Genomic DNA, 21,013 nt, shown 5'->3' with positions numbered 1-21,013 from the left:
CCCGCCACAGATCCTGCAAAGCCCACCTGAGACCTTCACAAATCCTGCACAGCCCCCTTGAGACCCTGCAGTCTCAGGGGGCTGTGCAGCATCTGTGGTGGGCTCTGCCCACCATAGACCTCGCAGAGCTCACCACAGATCCTGCAAAGCCCCCTTGGGACCCAGCAAAGCCCCCCGCAGATCCTGCAGGGACCCTGCAGGATATCAGGGGGGCTCTGCAGAATCTGTGGTGGGCTTTGCAGGCTGCAGAGTCCGCTATGAATCCTGCAAATCCCCCCTGAGACCCAGCAAAGCCCCCACAGATCCTGCAAAGCCCCCTGAGACCCGACAAAGCACCCCACAGATACTGCAGCATCTCAGGGGGGTTGTGCAGGATCTGTGGTGGGCTTTGCAGGCTGCAGAGGCCCCTATGGATTCTGCAAAGCCCCCCTGAGACCCGGCAAAGCCCTCCACAGATCCTGCAGAGACCCCCTGAGACCATGCAGTCTGCAGCATCTCAGGGGAGTTGTGCAGGATCTGTGGTGGGCTTTGCAGACTGCAGAGCCCACTACGGATCCTGCAGAGCCCACCAAAGGGTATTGCACAGCCCACCTGAGACTCTTTGGTGGGCTGTGCAGAATCTATGCTGGGCTCTGCCAGCACAGTCCTCTTACCTTGCACGGCCTGACCTCTTTGGAACACACGCCTTGTTTGCCTCGCGGCAGATACGCCCCTACCTCCTGCAGTTGGTTACTTATTGGCTCAAACAGCAGTGGCCTCCTGTGATGGTAAAACTCTAGGCCAGGCTGCCTGCGCCTGTGCAATAACATATTTTAGACTTGAATGGGATGTACAGTACCTACACTGCAGCAGCTTGTGAAATCTTAGAGCGACATAAAGCCCCTTTGACAGAGTACTAAAACTTTCTTAAGCCTAAACATTGGATCACTTCACTAACCCAATATCATCATCCCCCTTTTACCCTCTGCTCTTTTGAACATACCAGCCTACATAACCCCAACTCCCCACAATTGATCTCTTTGACCTATCAAATGCTAAAGTACTATCCATCCCACTTCCCAGTCTTATATTCAAAACTGAGAATGGGATCTCTCACCTCAACAACCCCCAGAAGACTGGAGAAAAAGCCTTGTCCAGAATAACCAAATGTTCCTCCAATGCAAACACAATGGAATAAGCTTGCAAGTGAATAATCTTGCTGTGTGGAAAAGTGATATGTTTAAAGTGTTCACAGTCACTTCTTTTAAAACCGTTAAAACCGGTAAATGTATTTTGCCTTTACTTTTTGATTCGTCCTCATATATATACAGTATATATAGTTTTTATAAGCTACAGGCCTTTCTGTGGGGGAAAAGGCTTACACATTTTAGCATTTATGTTACAGAATATATGAAGATATTTAAGATCCTGTTTGTGGCCATTCCAAGTCATAGATGTGAAGGTCTTGACCTTGAAAATAAAATTATAATCTAATAAATATTTTTTGATTTAGCAGGATATATTGATATCTTGGAGATGCTGGAGCTTGCAATATGCCGTTTGCTGAGGATCTACTAATCTAAATGGTAGTACTCCCCCAATAGCAGGGAAAATTGTAAAATTGTATAATACAGTATATTAAAAAAATAAAAATAGGTAGTTTTTCATTTAAACTAAAATGTTATCTTTAATGCAGGTTATACTATAGAATAAAAGTGGCCACTTTATCTTTGGCCTGTAGTATACGCTTATTCCACTGGATGGTGCATGGTACCTGTCCATACAGTGTTTTTCTTTACTGAGCTCTAAATAGAGGGATATAAGCAGTAAAAAGAAAAAGTGCTAACCTCACTGAAATGATAACCTTTAGATGAAATTTATTTTGACTTTTTAACAAAGCACAGCTATCCGTGGACTTAACAAGTATCGCAAAGCACAATGAGAGACTCTTAAGGTGGAATTTTTTCAAAAGTGGAGCAGACAAAATCTGGAGCAGCTGCGCATGGCAACCAATCAGCTTCACTCTTCTGTTCAGTTAAGACAATGATAGATAGAGGCTGATTGGTTGTCCTGCACAGCTGCTCCAGATTTTGTCTGCTTCAGTTTTGATGAATTCCTTTCCTAAGGAGCCCATACACTGTACGATTATCGTACGATAATCGCGGGAAATCCCGAGATCGTACGATAATTGCAAAGTGTATGGAAGGCGTGTGACCGTTTCTACTGTACGGTCGCACGTCTTCCGTCGAACAAGTAGGCTGGAAAACCCGACGATTCTCGGCGGGTTAGTGGCCTGCTTGTTCGACAACTGCCGGGCGGGCCGGTGTGCGCATGCGCACACAGCTCATTCAGCATTGCAGTCATCGGAAGCCCGCCCCTCAGGGGGGCGTGCTTGCGATGATCGCAAGTACGATCTGCCTGTCCAAGCTGGGCAGATCGTACGTTTTTTAAATTACTTTACAACCCTCGCAAGACAAAAGTCTTGCGAGGGTTGTAAAGTGTATGGCCACCTTTAGAGTCCATTTAATTTGTGCTTACAGAGCATATTTGACTGTGGAATTGATTGTTTTTCTTTCACAATTAGCTTAACTTACATATAGCAGCACCTCAAACTGATATATTTCAGTTTAAATTTTTTTTAGCTTTAGCTGTGACACATGCTTTTTTAGAAAACAGAAAAATGCCTGCTTTGACCAGCAAATAGAAATTGGTCAATAGTTTGCTGAAGCTGTCATGTTCTCACTAATGCAAAACTGCTCACTCCCGACTCAAGATCTCCTGGCTCACGAACGTCTGTGAAGGTGGAAGTGTGTGGGCGTGAGGGGAGAGAAGAGAAACGAAAGTGAATGGATGCAGCCTGGCAGCCTGGAGCGCACGCGCCGGACAGACTCAGTGGGACACGAGGAGTTAGTTCATTTTCACTGCACACTGTGAGCTTCTACTATACTTTTACTATACTTTCCATACAGTAGCTTCCAAAGTTATATAGCAGCAAAAGTCAGTAATTTTTATTCCCAGTGACAACATCATCATCGCCTGTGTCTCTGCTTAAAAAAATCCCCCAACTCAAAGTTGGCTTAATCACTGTTTTCATTTTAAACATCCATTGGTCAATACCATTAAGGATTAAAGGAGAACTATGAGGTGAGTGCTTTTCACTCACCTCATAGTTCTAGCCGACCTGTGACAATGAGACTGTCACAGGTCGGCTCAGTAGATCGGGAGGTGAGCGAACACATACCGGCGTTCGCTCACCTCTCGATCCTGTCACGGCTCTCTGCCGTGACAGGGGAGGGGCTGGATTCCCCCCCACGCCCCGATCCGCCAGCGCTGACTGGGGGAATGGACGGGGGAGGGGCGGGTACAGCTAGCTCTGCCTCTAGATAGGCAGAGCCAGCTGTCAGTCACGCAGCTGGGCTGCGGCGTCATAGTATACCGCGAGCAGCAGCTTGCGGTATACTGCGGCGTCTCAGTATACCGCGAGCTGTGACGGGCCGCCTCAGTATACCGCGAGCTGTAAGAGCCTAGGGTGACGGGAGGATGCTAGTTTGTGTCCTCCCGTTACCCTAAGGAGAACTATGGGGAAAAGCCTTAACCCAATAGTTCTCCTTTAACTAAGAACAGCAGTTTTAAATCTTATACAAGAAAGTTTTGATGGGATATTAGGTATTCTCTTCTTGAGCCCAACAATTTTGACAGGAACGTTTAATAGTGGTGATGTCCGTGGGTGGCCTAAGATACACAGATGACTTATCTTGATGGGCAAATCCATCAGTTGTGCTGGATTTATATTTAATTTGTATCTTAGAGTGATAGTTTTATTTACTGCACGTATGGATTCAACTGTGTTTACTTCTTCATTAATCAGTAGTGGGCAATGTGTGGGAGTACAGGCAGAAATAGAATATGTTAAGAAAAATTGTAGCAAAAGAGTGATTTTGCTATTTTTTTAACCACTTGCTGACCAGGGTGTTTACACCCCCTTCCTGTCCAGGCCATGTTTCAGTGTTCAGCGCAGCGGTACTTTGACTGACATTTATTCCGTCATGCAACGCTGTACTGAAATTAATTTGATACCATTTGTTTGGGACAGATAGAGCTTTCTTCTGGTGGTATTTAAGCATCACTGGGGGTTTTAATTTATTTTTTACTATATAATGAAAAAAGTACCGAAAATTTCGGAAAAAAATGTTTTCCCTGTGTTATGTTATAAAACAATTATTATTACCCAAAATTTGTGGCAAAATATAAAAGACGGGGTCACGCCGGGTAAATAGACACCAAACAAGTCAAGCTTTAAAATTGCGTGCGCCCGCGAACTCGCAAAAACTACCATACCCAAAATTGGCCAAATGGTCAACGCTTCAAAAGCTTTTATCAGTTTAGTGTTATCAGTGATTGATGGCCCTAAAATTATTGCTCTCACTGCGACGTTCGCGGCGATATGTAACATGTGCGGCGTAATGGATGCAATCGTCGTTTCCGAACGTAGGCGCACTCGACGCATGTTTGCATGTGTATATGAGGGGCGAGGGACTTAAAATTTTTTTTATTACCTTTATATGTGACTTAAAACATTTTTTATATGTGTTTTTAACTAAATTTTTTAAACCTTTTTTTTTCCACTTAGCTTTATTGCTGTCACATAGGGGACTAACAAGCCCCCTTTGTGATAGCCAATTTTCAGTGTCAGGTCCTCTTTATGGAGACATCAGGGGTCTTTAAGGCCCCTAATGTCACCTAGGGACCCCCAGAGAAGCTGAAGAAGAAGATGTAATACACATCACTTCCTGCATTCCGAAGAGGAGATCAAACGGAGCTTGTGTACTGAGCTCCGTTTGATAGCGGCGGGCACGAGCGGGGCAGAGATGGGGCAGGATGGGACATTTAAAAACGTCCACCCGCATTCAAGAAGCATCTGTCCAGCCGTTTAATTACAACGGCTGGTTTTTAAAAGAAGGTAATACATTCTGAAAATATTGTTTTTCGTGGCTTAACCTAAGCCTGTCAGACATATAAATCTGGGCAATTCAAACTGAGCATAGGATGAAAAACTGTGTAATTGATGCATGGTTTCAGTAAAACCTTCTTGGCCCCCTTCCTATTGGTGCTTTAATATGATAGGTGGTCTCATTGACCTATAGGTAGGCTCAGGAAGTAGGATAGGCAAAGGTGAAGATAAATTTTTACAGAGAAGGTCAAACTTTGTATATTATATCGGCTTCCTATTGTTGTGGGTCTACTGATCATTTTGTAATGTGGTTTTCGTTAAAGGTAATCACTTTTCCATTGTCTTGATTTACTTTAAACATTCAAAAGTGAATGTTCTGCCTAAGACCAGACTATAAGTATTGTTAGCCAGAGCCTTTAGTGTATATTCTTCTGATCCTGGTAATTTAAAAACACAGCCACACATATTGCTAGCCCCCTATATGATAGCAATAAAGTTAAGTGTAAGAAAAAGTTCTAAAAATAATATAATAAAATACATTATATAATAATAATAACAATAATAATAAGTGAATAAAAAAGCAAAAAAAATGTAAAGCCTGTGCATTTTAACATCTGTGCAAAAAAACAGCTCTGGCAGCAAAAGGGTTAAGAAGATTGTAAAAAAAAAAAACCGGTCAAACTGTCAGCAAAAGCAAAGAGAAAACAAAGAGTAAGAACACCCATACTACAACAATAAAACAATACCTGTTACTTTCTAGTAAATATGGTAGCTTCTGGACATGAATTAAAATCCAAATCTTACCATCAGCCGGGGCAGTACATATAGGGTGAATATTCTGAATAACCGAGCCGAAGTGAACAGAGCCAAACGACGTTCGGCTATTCACTCCTGCTCAGTACGGCTGATTTCAGCCATACATCTTCTGAAACCAGCCATACATCGACTGCCTTCGGTCAGGTGAACATGCTCTCCAACATCTGGATCAGCTGAGCCGAAGCTCCGGCAGCTCACTCGCTGCCGTTCACCCCTATTCTCATAAGGGCCGAACGGGAGTGAGTGAATAACCTAATGCCACCGAGCGTCAAGGCCGGCTAATGACAGATCAACTTCCCCAGGTCATTTGGTGATGCTGATCTGTCATTACAGCTGGGCGGAGCGAGTCGTGAGATCATGGCTGGCTCTGCCCAGCTATCATTTGCAGCCGCTCTCCCCGCATTGGCTGTCACTTCGGCTCAGTCGCCTTAACTGCTGTATGGGCTATTGTGAATAGCCCGTATAGCAGCCCTTCGGTTCAACTGAACCGAAGGACTCCTGCAGCCAAAGATAGCCGTCTCAATAGTGAATAACCCCCTAAGTAAATAGAATGAATCCATTGGTCAACTCCTCTTTGAAAAGGATGTGAAAATAGCACAAATCCTCTTTGAAAATTGTAAATTGCAAATCTGTAAATTACAGACAGACAAATGTCCAGCAAACAGTCGCTGTGTAAGTTGCAAAGCAAATCCTTATATAGACCCCAGTGTTCACTTCTGGACCTGACCAATAAATAACAGTTTAAGCTGCGTCTCTCTCTGAGCTCATTGCAGGCTTAACACATCACTAGAGCATGATACACCAAGAGAAGCAAATCAAACCTGGCTTTACTGGACTTTAGAAAATCCAGATAAACTTACATTGGGTAAGTTTCCTGACTTGTGGAAAGTCATTTCCAGAGATAGGCAAGCAGAAGGCAAATGGCCAGTCACTAGTACTGCATTTACTATGCCCTGTTCATCTCTGTGTTTCTGTGTGGAGGCAGCCATCTTGGTAGAGGCAGGGCTTTTTAGCCTCAAGGCAGAGATGCCCCCCCCCCCCTTTTTTTAAATGGTGATCTGAATTTTGGTGGGGAAAAAGATGAAAAAGCAGCAGGAGAAATGGAGGAAACACAGATCAGCAGAAAGAATTAGGCAGAACTAGAGAAAAGCTTGCATTGAAGGTCCTCAGGTACAGCCTCCACTCCAGCAAGCCCTCCAGAGTAGCACATTAGCGAAATCACCAATTCTCACTCCAAATCTTGTAAAACATGTAGCAGATATGACTTAGATATGCAAATATGAAGCTACAGGAAAAATAGTACCTAGGCACAGTTACATATCAGGTTGTATGTTGAAATTAGACATGTGCGATTCGTTTCGTTCCGAATCGAAATTCGGACGAATTTTCGTAAATTCGGACATTCGGATGTATCCGAATTCCGAATTACAGACATAACGAATGCAAACGAATCCGAATTTCCATTTCCGAAATTCGGTAGCGGTAGTTCGAACGTTCGTTTCGTTTTCTGTTCTTATTCGTTTCTTATTCGTTTCGTTCGTTGGAGCAAAGTGACATTAGAGAAGGAGAAAAATATTTTTTCCCCCTCAAATGTCACTTTTGCTGCAAACGAACGAAACGAATAAGAACAGAAAACGAAACGAACGTTCGTGCGAACGCTACCGAATTTCGTCCGAATCCGAATTCCGAATCCGAATTGACTTTCACACCCGAATCCCGAAAAACGAAATAACACAAATCCGAATTTAAAACGAAACGAAACAAAACAAATTTTTTGGCAGTGCACATGTCTAGTTGAAATATTTCAGGAGGAATTCCTGAAAAGAATATATTCAAAAAGATTACTTTTCCAGGTGCCGGATACCCAGAATTGACCTTTCTAGATGTTCACTATTAGACAACAAATCTTGTTGAGTATAGATCCACTTTAAAATAATGCATTGGGATGTGTACCTGTTTTTTACAACATAGTTGTAAAAAATGTTTTTACAAAATATATTATTTTCATGACAACATACAGATGAATATTTTACATTTACCACTTGCAGTCAACAAGTGGGGCTGTAGGCTTCTTCCCCTGTGTATCTGACTGACTTTACTGCTTTTAGTAGCTTATATTGTTAATACACCTGAACAACTGGAGCTCACATTAATTACACCACTTAATGTGCCAGAGGAGGGATACACATAATCCCCTCTGTTTTGCCCATATGGTTGTTTGTTATGTGTTTAGATGAAGCACTGAGATCTTGAATAATGCTGAATTAAGTTTTACTTGCTTAGAAGAACATTATATCAGGGTACAGCATTATAGCAGGAAACATATAGATAATAGATGAGTATGCAAAAACAATAGAGAACAACATTGCACCACAGAGCCATCTAGTGCTCAAAGGACAATACTACACCTCTGAATATCAGCAACAAATGAACAAATCAGTGTATATTAGCATATGTTGTTGCATTTCCAACAAGGGTACCATGTTGCAAATCAACTGTAGCTCAAATTACACATAATCTCTCTTCCTTTGGTCTGCCCACATGATCACATCAGTCTATAAACCTTTAAAATTACAATAACACTAACCAAAAACCATTAGAATGGATTGACATTGTGCATCAGCATGTTGAAGTGTGTTACTTTGTGAATTAACGTCTTTGATATTAGGGCAGCCTAACGCACCAAACGCCTGTATTTTTTTTGGAATGCAGTACACCACAATGCATAGTACTGCACTACTGTGTGCTGTGGTGTACTCCAACACACGTTCACTGGCAAGGTGTGTTGGCATGCCATTAAGAATGAATTGCACCACAGCAGTCCAACACACAACATGCACATTTTTACATTACCGCAGTGCAAACGTGTGAACCCATCCTTACAGTTTCCACAGATGCAATTATTCCTGAAGAGCCTTAACAGCTCACAATTGATTTTATTTGTTAGCTTAAGCTGCTTTGTAGCAAATCAGAATTTCCTTCTCCTCAGGACAGTGTCTGGCCTACACAAAACAAATGTTGATATATTAATCATCTGTGAATTACTAGTACCATGGTTCCTGTCACTGTTCTTTGCAGCAATTGATATTTTCACAGAAAAAAAAGAGAATACAACAAAGCAAACATCGCATGGCAGCTGCTATAGAAATTACTGTTAAAGCAAGATAGAAGACAGATTACAAGTGGTATAGTGTTATACCTGTTTCAATGCCGGTCACGAGGCTTCTAATATGAGAACACAAATAAGAAGCTTGGGTGATAGGTGTGTTCTTGTATAGTACAAGAACTAATAAGGAGTGGGTAACCATACTGAAGCTGTACAACGTTTCCACTTTGTCTGATAGGAGGGACTGCTGTGCTAATATTTAGTAACTTTTATCACCCACTGTAATTTTCACTTACTATTAACTTAAATGGATGCTCTAAATCTAACTTTTAACCTCAAAGTAACCCCTAAGCTTAGTGTTAGAGCTGAGGAATTTTTTTTTACTATCATGGTTAAAGGGATTAGTACAGTGAACCTAGTGATAAAAAATTCCATCATGTTAAAAATTATTGCAATAAAAACGTTGCAATGTCCCATGTCAATGCATAATATGAGCTTGAAGAAACTTGGATATTAAGTTAAATTCATGGAGATGTCTTATATGTAGCCAAGATATAGACATCAGTTGTATGCAACTAAACTAGCAAGGTATGTAGTTACAAAGACTATTGAACTGATATTAGGATTGGCCACATAAGAAAATATGCTGAAAAAAAAATCATCATTTTAACAAATATTTTATAATGCAACTTTACATTTCAGAGTTTCAGTATCTAAGACACAAAAAAAAAAACTTAATGGCAATGTGTAGTGGTTTTGTACATGTTTTATTTCTTTGTGAAATCAAATTCCCTACATGAAGCTCAAATTGGATCTAGCATAGGTTGTAAACACCCTGGTAGGGCTTGAATCACCACCTCAGTGATGGAGGTATCTAAAGTAAAATAATGCCACAGAAGTTGTGATTGCAGGAGCTTGAGTTACTGAAGCAGGTAGTGAAGAAGCTGCAAGTTGATCAGGTAGGCCTGAAATAAACAGATGGACAGATCCTGGATCCTAGAGTATGGGTTGTGGAAGCTTTAGGCGCAAGAGGCTAAGATGTAATTTAGCATATTAGAATATCCCCACAGTCTAAGCAGTTATACACATATGAACAACAGTGATATTGATATGGGCATATGGATAACCGTCCAAAGATTTTGCTTCTATGCACAATGTCCTCTCAACAGGCATACTAGCCAGCTAACCTGTATTTCAATAGTCTGCAATAGCACACAGCAGACCGTTACACCAGCAAAGCAGTATACACGAAGCTTATTGACTTAACACCCAATAAAAAGTAAGTAAGAACTGAAGTCACCAGGGATTTTTTAACAATATAACTAAAAACACCAAACCTCTATGTGTGACTACCACAGTTCTATATTACAGAAATAACTGACCCAAAGTGTACACATATACATGCTGAATTTACAAATTGCATTCTACTATGAAAAACTTTTGAAAACATTTAAAATTATTTTTTTCAGTTACATGCTCATGTTCCTTCTAACTCTATTCAACTATGTCAAAAAGAGTCACAGAGGTACTGTGTTCACTATGATCTACTCATAAGATAGAAGAATTTATTTCTAAGAAAGGTTTAAGCAATATACGGCACAGTGTAATATCATCATATGCATTCAAACAATTACAGTGGCTGCAAGAATTCCTATTGCCAATATTCAGTCCAGGTTCCTCATGCAATATGAGTTCTAAGTGAATTGATCCATGTTTCGCTAAAGTGTTCAGATTTACAGTTCACCAAGCATAACTCTTATAGATTAATATCTGAAATGTAGCTCTGCATCTATATCAGACAAAATATATCTGGATTTTCAAATATTCTTCTACCACAGTACACAAATATTATTCATGTGAAGCACGTAATATATCCATGTTCAAGTGGGAAGTAATTGTTATCATCCAGCTTCCTTGTGGCAGCCACTTTCTCCAAGAGATGGACTTTGCCAGGTAACACAGGAATGTGAATAATTCAATAAGATTGCATCCATCCAGTTTATCAAATCACAGGAATGTCATCAATTTACTGTAAGGTAGCTTGCTATATGTTAGAAATCCATGGATATTTAGATCCCAAATCACCTATGATTGTTATAATGCATGGTCCATATGGTAATAAATATTGCATCAAGGTTCCATGTGGCAGAGCTACAATTCAAACAATCCACCAGGGAAATTCAAGCTGTGCACCTCATGGATCCAAGTACAGATAACCCAGTTAATTGTATCCAACTGTGTGGTAGCCACTCTTGAAAAAAATGAGTCTGCCAGGTAACACAAGAATGCTGATAAGATGCTGCAATGCTCTAATGAATCACATGAATGTCTTACAAAAAAACCTTTTTGCACACCATGAGATGACTTGTAATATGTGTGTATTAGTAATCTGCAAGCAGCTAACTCCCAAGTAATTTCCAATTGCTGTGCTATGTCTCTGTGATATACAGAGTCATAGGCAAAAAAGGCTGCCCAAAGCATCACATGTAGTTCTATACAACATATATAATTGATTAGTGGAAGTTCCACCATGAGCAAATCTCACACATATTCCCAATAGGCTGCATAGCGTATTGCTTCTCAGTATGGTTAAGTGCATCAAATAAATCTCAACTTTTCAGCCCCAGTTTGCAAATGCTTAAACAAAGTTAATGTGGAAAACCCACTGTGCCAAGCAATACTTATCCATCCTCTATATGAAAGAAACCATCTTAGAAACTTGACCTGTTTTGCTGGAAGCACTCCAGTTACCTCAGGAGAATGGGAATCCATGAGTACAATTTCTTTAAAGGGTGTATGTTGGTGTTAGTTTCCAACTTGTTGTTTCAAAACTACTCACACTGCATAAAGCAATTCTTTCCATCAATACAAAAATCTAAGCAGGCACCAACAAAATAAGATGTTTTCACTGTGAACTTAGATATGGTGAGAGCTACAGGTAAATAAGTTGAAGAAAAATCCAACCTTGCGTTCTATCTTCCACTCTTGTTGTACGAGCTAACATCCTCAGAGCCTTCATATATAAATGGGTGGAGTTTAATGATTTGGGGTTGGGACTTAGTATGAATGGCTGTTGCTTTAATCAATATTGGAGGCAGTTATAAAGCAATCCTGTACTTTGCAGGTTCACTTAACAGTTTCATAACTGCCCACCCCTGCTGCTCCAGTTGCTCATAGTTTGCCAAACAGGTGAACTAATTTAGGCCTGTATGCCCGACTACGCCTCTGGCTGCTGCTGCAGCAACTAGAAATGATTCATTTAGTGGCGGCATTAAGCTGTGTATACAATGGTAGCATTTTGTTTGAAAAACTGGTTTTTGGAACGTTTCTACGATTTTCTAATACTTAATGCGGTCAAATCAACGATTGATTTTGACTGAAATGCCAAAGAAAGTTGAAGGAGCAGGATGGAACATTTTTCTTGAACGAACACAATTTTAACAGTGAATGTGGTTTTCATTCAGGACACTCCATTCATTCTAAAATTGAATGTTAAAATCAAACCAAATTTGGAACAACATTCGGAAGGATTCTGATGGCATTATCAAATATTCTGACTGAATGTAAGCAGCAGGTGCGGGGCACTGTCAGTTGTTGTGAGAGTCCAGCGGGAACAGTATTGTCATGTGAAGTTCATCATATTTTTGTCAGTGGGTCATCCAGGCGTTGTTTTTGATTGTGACTGGCAATAGGTTTACACCATGTGAACTTTATCACAGTGTGGTGTATTTATTTGCTATGTACATTTTTGGGGGAAAACAAGTTCATAGGTAACAGGGGTTGTATATAATCATTAGGGGCCTTTCACATAATTGTCATTCACACCGTCAAGACAACTGAGGACACAGGTGTTGATTGCACATCCTTCCTTCCCTTCAGTTCAGTCCCATTAAATCTGCATACATCCTCTTTTGGCATCCATTAACATTTGTTTTTATCATGTCTATTTTTTGGATACAGTTGTTTGGTATGCACAAATTGAAGTTTAAGGAAAAGGAAGCAAACCTATTTAATTTCTACTCATGGATTTTTATGGGCACAGATGTTTATGGATGTATATGGATAGTCATCCATATACACTATATTGCCAAAAGTATTGGGACACCCTTCCAAATCATTGGATTCAGGTGTTCCATGAAATTTCCTTGCAACTAAATATTCCACGGTCAACTGTTAGTGGTTATAAAACAAAGAGGAAGCAACTGGGAACAACAGCAACTCAGCCACGAAGTGGTAGGCCACATAAAATGACAGAGCCGGGTCAGCGCATGCTGAAGCGCACAGTGCGCAGAAGTTGCCAACTGTTTGCAGAGTCAATAGCTACAGACCTCCAAACTTTGTGTGGCCTTCAGATTGGCACAACAACAGTGCGTAGAGAGCTTCATGGAATGAGTTTCCATGGCCGAGCAGCTGCATCCAAGGCTTACATCACCAAGTGCAATGCAAAGCGTCGGATGCAGTGGTGTAAAGCACGCTGCCACTGGACTCTAGATAAGTGGAGACGTGTTCTCTGGAGTGATGAATCACGCTTCTCTATCTGGCAATCCAATGGATGCGTCTGGGTTTGGCGGTTCTATGATTTCCTGCATGGCATTCATATGTTCACGCATTTCCTGGCCTTTTTCTAGCTTTATCTTATATAGCTTGATTAGCAGCTATAGTTTACAGTTTATGTTTGATTGCTTATGCAGTTTCTGTAATGACATCCACATACCTTTAGCTGTAGTCTCTTTTCTGATGTGGATAAGCTGGTCGTCTTACACTAGCAGATTCATAATTTCTTTTGCTTGCCTGTTCTTCTTGTCCCATTTCTCCGTGTCCATTAGTGGGTCTGTCTGTACTAGTCGTTGCTTAGCAGCATTTCAAGCTTTAACTTCCATAGCCGGTAGTTGCTATTGTTGAGCTTTGTGATTACAAACTTCATATCTAAAGTTGTTGACTTGCAGTGTTCTGTTCAGTGGCTGGGCCTATAACCTGTTGGTTATGTGTTTAGATAAAGCACTACAGAATAGCATTGCACCACATTGCCATCTAGTGCTCAAAAGACAATACTACATCTCTGAATGTCAGCAACACAAACCAATATGCTGTTGCATCTCCAACATACCCAAGTGTGTAAAGCCAGAGACAGGTGTATCACTCTTCTGTTCATCCCTGATAAGGTAGAATGGTGAGTATGTTAATGATGCTACATCTCCTCAGCATGTCCACCAACCTTTAGGCACCGATCACACTGGTGTGATTTGGCCCGGGTCTGCAGTCAGGCTGCACTGCATGACAATGGAAATCACATTATTCTTAATGGTGACCATTCACATCAATGCAACATGGTGCAGTGTGATTTTTGGAAAGGGATTGGTGCTTCTTTTGGTGCAACACAGTGCATTTTGTGACTTCAATGGGAGTTCATGAAAATGCATGTATATGCATTTTTGACATGATTTTGGTGTGTTTGTGCACTTAAAGCCTCCTTAAAGGAAGACAATGACTTATGACGTCACAGTAGATGTTGCTTCTCATTGGTCTAAAGAAAAAAGCATGAAGCCTCATCAAAAATGTGCATAAACACACTACAAACACTCTGTAGTGTAAACCTAGGATTATGGCTACAGCATAGAGTACCTTGGCACTGACCTGGCATTGAGCGCAGTGAAAAACCCTTCTCGGTAAGGCGATTATGCAAAAAGAATTACAGGTAATGCAGGAACATAAAAATTTCAAAGCCAAAGATAAAGAAAAAAGTGCAATTAAAAACAATGCTGCAAATAACACTACAAACTGCTTTGTCTAGCCTTATTAAAAATACCATAAAGAGCTTTATGCAAACAAAAATATTCTGGCCTGGATAAACTGAGATCACATCTGCATTGCTGGTTTGTACAATAAATACAATTCTTGTGTATTTTTATCCCATTCTTCATCCACTGTGTTTCTATGGTGACACAGCCTCTGTACAAATGTCTCTGCAAACAATTTTTTTTCATGTTTTAACCTCTCTCACTTTATTTTTCTCACATCTAAAAATAAGTAAATCAAAGTCAATCTTATAAATCCAGCAAATCTATGTAGTTACACATGTAAACACTCTCTGCTAACTTCTAATGTTCTTTCTGTTGCTGGGGTCCAGGATGCAAGTATACAATAATTTCTAGATGCAAAGTATACCTTTACCAGAAGAGAATCTCTGTTGTTTCATAGTATTATGCTAAGGGACCTATAGTCAGTATCTGGGAATTAAGACAAATGAGGTTCTTTGAAGTCCTAATGGTCCAAGAAATGCATGCTTTATAAAATAAACCTTTCCCAGAATTATTAAACTAGATCAGCAGTCTGCAGATCAGATAAGGGAAGATTTGCTCAGCTGTACCCTGGCCGAATGTCACTCACACAGCATTCTCATCACTAGGTAGAGCCGTGGAGCATAGGAATTTCCAATGCTTCTTGGTTCCATCTAGTGAATAGTGAATGATTTTCAGCCAGTACATGGTTGGGCTGATGATTTATAAATTATCCCCCATAGTATCATATTACTGACAGGCAATGAGTTGGGGAGGAATAAGGGAAGTGTTCACACTTCAGCTATGTGTCAGGAGAATGAGATGGCAGTAAAATAATTTCAGAATCTAAATAGACACGTGGTTTTTTTCATTCTGAAAATTGGGATGAATATCGGCAAATTCGGACATTCGGATGCATTCGAATTTCCAAATGAAAGCAATAACAAATCCAAATGTATCCAAATTTTCTGATAACGAAATTGGGATGCATCCAAAACTTTTTCCCGAATGTTATTAGGAATGAACTTTTGTTCTTAAACTTTAAAATAGAAAAAAAACCCAGCATGGAGTCCCCGCCCAATTCATACCAGACCCTTTACCCCACACTTTTGTTTTGTTTTATTTGGGTTGGGGTCCCCCCGAAAATTCCTTACCGGACCATTGATCCAAGCAGCAGCCTCGCAGATCAGGGAAGGGTGACGGCGAGTGTGCGCTTGTCTCTCCTGCACCATACCAGGCTACATGCCCTCAACATGTGGAGGGTACTCTTCCGCACAACCCTGGACTGTGTTAAAGGAGCCTAAAGCAGACATCTCATGGTACCTGCTCTCAGATACTATTACATATTTAATAACTGCCAAATTTGCTTAATATATACCTTATTCATACATGTAGACATTGGTCAGTATAACTGCTTAAAATATAATTTTTTTACGAGAACATTCCTATGATTTGTCAAAAAAATACAGTATATGAAAAAATTATTTGTGGATGATGTGTTCAAGTAAATTCTGAGCAGTACATTGTAGAGCTATTTTTTTTTCATCTTATGGTCTATAAATAAATAATTTTTTCTTTAGAGGTTCTTTCCTTGAACTTATGTCTGCCCGTATTTCACCCTGCACTATTTCTCTTAATGACCCATCATTAACAGGAAAACCTGCTGATATTTTGCTGAGAACCAGCTAGTTACCAATGCGATCTTCTCTCTTATTTTAAAACTAATAGCCGCCTTGTCAGTTTGCTATATTTACTAGCAAGGCTGTTGTTGAAGTTTTTGCCAAGAACATGATGACATGATCAAGGCTAAGTGTACAGTGCCCCTCGCTTTTCCTGCCCTCAGACCTCAGACCTTATTGCATGATTTATACTAGTAAAGTAAAAAAGGGTGTGTAGACATAAGGAGCTAAATCTACACCAACAGTCTGTACACATGATATTCTGAATGAAAATCAATCATTCTACCTTAAGAGGGCAAGAACAGAAGCATAGAAAAAAACAAAGAGAAGGTAGAAATCATTTCTTATCAAGAGATTTGATTTATCAGCAGTAGTAAACATGAAAACATGTAAATGATCTATGGTTATTTACATAACATTAAAGCAGAACTCCAGCAAAAATAGCCATTTAAATATAAAATAACATAGAACAGCTCTTGCTGTAATATTCACCTTCAACACAGAGATGTTTCTACCTCAGAGATGTCCTCAGTCTGATGCCCAGCATCATTAAACTCACTTTTTTTAATGAAATAATCTATGGTTATAGTGACGAGCTCATCAATCTGTAACTCTGCTTTCTCTTCCTGTCATCGTTCTTCTTGTCATTAAAATTATGTTTTAATTGGTCGAGATATTTATGTTTTATGGTCAAACACTTACTAGGATTAATTAGAAGGCAAATACACACAAAACTACTGGAGAAATAAAGCATTTTTTTAAATTAACCCTTACTTTGGGGCTACCCCTGCACTGCAAGGTTAACTGCTTGTTTGTGTCTAGATTAAAAAACCCAAAGATATACTCTGCCAAAGCTCCGAGCCGGCTTCTTCTTAGACTGGTCCCCGGAATGTTTCTCCCCTCTTCCGCAGCGGTCTTCACGTCTTTAAACTCTGCTTGCATGGGAGGATGTTGAGGGACATTCTAATGTGCTGCAGAGGAGGAGGCTAGAAGGAGCGGAATGACAGCTGGCCGGCTCGGAGCTTTGGGTGAGTATATCTTTGTTCTTTTAACAAATAGACACAAAAGAGCACTACACCCTTGCAATGCAGGGGTAGACCCACTGCAAGGGTTAATAAAAAAAACCTGGAGTTCTTCTTTAAACAACCCAAAAAGGTATTTTTTTGTGTGTGAGATTCTATTGATAATACATGTTCTTCAGTTCCTGGGTCTGCACAACAAAACCATGTGATTACTATGCAGATCAATGGCTTTGTTTCTCAACACAGCCATGTGAGCATGCGTCAAGTGTGCCATGGTGATCACATGTCATTGTTAAGTTTACTAACGTTGCCCAGCAGTGCTGAATGCTGCTCTTCCCTACTGATATGTTGCTTAGGGCTTGCCGAGGGACTAATGTCATGGGAGGTTTAAAACCGTATCTCTGTCTACTAACAATGGTCACTGTCTGGGAACTGATGTGATTGGTTTCTAGCCCCTTCCTAATGATCACAGCTCATAGAAGCATGGAACACAACCATGAACAGCAGTGGACGTCTGCCACTAACTGTATGTGAGCACATACAATTGTACTTTTCATTAAATCTGAACTCTGTATTCATTCATAGATCATATCATACATCATATCATACATCATCATTTACAGGTACTCTTAAAACAGGATCACACAGGGACTCGTATACACGCAGACACATGCACAGTTACACACAGACACACAAAGGTTGAACTTGATGGACCTGTGTCTTTATTCACCTCAAATACTATGTAACTATAAAAAGTTTTTCTTTTAAATGCATGCAGTGAAAGTACTGAATTTGAACCTGATATCAGCCTTTGAGAATCTCTGTAAAGGAGAGTTCAGACTGGGAAAGGGGGAAGCTTTTTGGAGGAGAGAGCAGAGTGATTGAGAATTAAGTTAATCAATCTGCTGCTTCTCATTTTACCGTCCAGTCACAGACTAGGGGAGGGACAAAACCTGCAATTGTTATTTAGCAGGAAACATGGCAGAACTGTGTGAGTCTCAGGACTGGATGGATACAAATACAAATCAGGTGTCAGGTGAAACAGCTCTCTTAAATATATTTAATTTGTGTATTCAGCAGCTTGCCTAGAGTGCAGCTTTAAGGCTAGGTTCACACCAGATGCAGTGTGTTATGGCCCGATTCTGTCCAGAACGCACTGCATCGCACTGCGATCGGCTCAATTTTTTGCGGGGCAGGAGGGGGCGTGGCGTGCCATTCACTTCAATGGCCCGCCACCCCCTCCTCCCCCACAAAAAAAGTGAGCCGGCCGCAATGCTCTGCAGTGCGTTCTGGCCAAAATCGGGCCGGAACGCACTGCATCTGGCGTGAACCTAGCCTAAAGTAGAACTCAGAAATGTAATTAACCTTTGCAGTGGGGCTACCCCCGCATTACAAGGGTTAACTGCTTGTTTTTGCCTAGGGTAAAAAAAGAAAAAGTTGTAGTCTCCTGAGTTTTTAAGCTGGCCGGCCCTGAGACCAGTCCCTTGAGTGCCTCTCCTTTCCGCTGCAGCGGTCTAGGAGTCCTCGAGTCATCACGTCCAATACAGTATATTGGACGTGAGGACTCCGTGGGACATATCATTGCTACAGAGTGGGAGAGAGGCTGGAGGGAGCGCTGATAGCTCGGAGGATCAGGTGAGTATAATTTTTTTTACCCTTGCAGTGTTGGGGTAGCCCAGCAATTTCCAATACAATTTCTGTCCAGAGTTCTTTAACATATGACTTACCTTGATACCGCAAGAACAAATTCATTAAAGGATATATCAGCTTTGGTTGGAAGTGGTAAATAAGATTAGCAATGAATGGGAACACAGAATGCAAGTTTGTTTTATGGCTGTGAGAGGCCTTAGATTGGAAACCTTTCATTTTTATACTCGTTATTCCATAGCACAATTCAAGTGACAAAAACAATTTCCTGTCAGCCCTAATATTAGTGTATTACAACTGAATGCACTAACCATGTAATTTATTTTATTTCATAGTCTTGGGTGGACACAGATAGAAGATGAAGAATTTTTAGAACTTTATAAATGTCTCCCACACAATCGCTCTTTGACAGGATTATGGTAAGTAAGAGAACGCACACTTTAATTGAGGTACCATTAAAAATGTCCACTTTCAGAAGCCTATTGAAGTCACTGAATATTGTTTGCAACATGTTCTAAATCAGATCCCGGCCACCACTGAATATGTACTATGAATAAAACATCCCCTATGTCTAAACATAATGTGGCCCTGCCTGTGGAATATGCTTGTGCATGTCAAACAGGCCCTTTCAGAATATTCCCCCTTTCCTCTAACACCTTATGTGGATTTTATGCAGATCGCTCCATCGCAATACAATAGAGATGTTACCAGCGAGCATATACATACATTATTGATGAAACAGACTTGCAACATCTTTCTTTACAGAAATCCATTCTCGGGAGTGCGTCTTGCATAATAAAATGTATTAGGCAGCCTGCTTTGTATGGAGCACGAGCAGTGAGATGCTCAATGAAGTTCACCTATTGTTTTGGCTAGTGTTTACCTTACGCAGCGTGTGTTTTGTAAGTCCGTGAACTATAGGAAACACACCATTAAGATGTAAAATTTAGCTTATGCGCAGACGTGTCTTTTTTATCTTTTATCAAATAAGCTTGTTGCATCTTTCACCCTATACAGAATCCAAATCAAAGTCATTTAGAGATATTGGAACCCAGTGGATGAATATGTCAACTCAAACATAAGTAAAGTTAGTTCCAGATAGACATAAACAGAGCTGTAATTTTAATGAGGCAGTCTAAGGGTTTTGCCTCAGGTGGCATCTCTTTGGGTCATGTAAGGAGGCAGCAGGCAGAGCGACGTGGCAGCTCTGCCTCACAATGTTTGCAGTGTGCATGCTGCCCCCATTCCATCCAGAGCATCCCAGGTTGCTAAGAGCCATGTGGGGAGATCAGGCCCGTCTTTAATATTGATCGGACCCTGGGCAAACATTTTCTTGGGCCCCCTCGGGGCCCCCCACCAAGAATTTTTTTTTTTTTAAATGACAACATGATTGTATATCTCCCTGAAAATCTCACTCCATTTCTGTTCTGTCCTTCAATATATGTGAATAACATGATTGATAGAATTACAATGCATGATAGTAGAAAGCCATGATTAGACATAATTAACCTGAACAACCTCCCTCTCCTGAAGAATATATACCACATCCATTACAACGCCCCTAAGCGCAAAACGCAGAGAAAACTAGGCTCCTCCTCTGTTAAACCTTCAAAAACGCTGTATCATGTCAAATTACAAACAATCATGTCTCTGTTAAGTCTGATTATCTAATCATGTTAATTATGTCTAATCATGGCTTTCTACTATCATGCATTGTAATTCTATCAATCATGTTATTCACATATATATGAAGGACAGAACAGAAATGGAGTGAGCTTTTCAGGGAGATATACAAATTGTATATCTCCTTTATATTTCTCCTTTTTTATTTTCTCACCTATCTGCCTCAGTCAGTCCTCGCCCCGTGCCAGTCTGCCTCTTTCCGGATGTCCTGGACGTGAGTGAGGCACCCGTCTGCACAGCCTCACGTCCTCCAGGGAAGCCCGTGACATGTCATGCTATGCGGGCGGGGGCCGGGGGAGGAGCTACCTTTAGGATGCGATCGTGCAGATCGCATAGGACAATACGTTATGGCA

The 21,013-nt window shown here is 40.7% G+C and overlaps 1 protein-coding gene across 1 annotated transcript in view; it reads left to right on the top strand.

The window, feature by feature from the left end:
- Window positions 1-21,013, top strand: part of LOC108789049 (protein NLRC3-like) — a 44,715-nt gene that overhangs the window by 17,943 nt on the left and 5,759 nt on the right. Inside the window, exon 5 of the mRNA XM_018558976.1 lies at window positions 19,313-19,396. Coding sequence (XP_018414478.1) covers window positions 19,313-19,396 — 84 coding nt within the window. The remainder of the gene's footprint in view (window positions 1-19,312; window positions 19,397-21,013) is intronic.

The sequence above is a fragment of the Nanorana parkeri genome, unplaced genomic scaffold (assembly GCF_000935625.1).
Source record: "Nanorana parkeri isolate BGI_ZX_2015 unplaced genomic scaffold, ASM93562v1 scaffold372, whole genome shotgun sequence".
NCBI classification, from domain to species: Eukaryota; Metazoa; Chordata; class Amphibia; order Anura; family Dicroglossidae; genus Nanorana; species Nanorana parkeri.
This window is presented reverse-complemented; position numbering and strand designations above follow the sequence as displayed.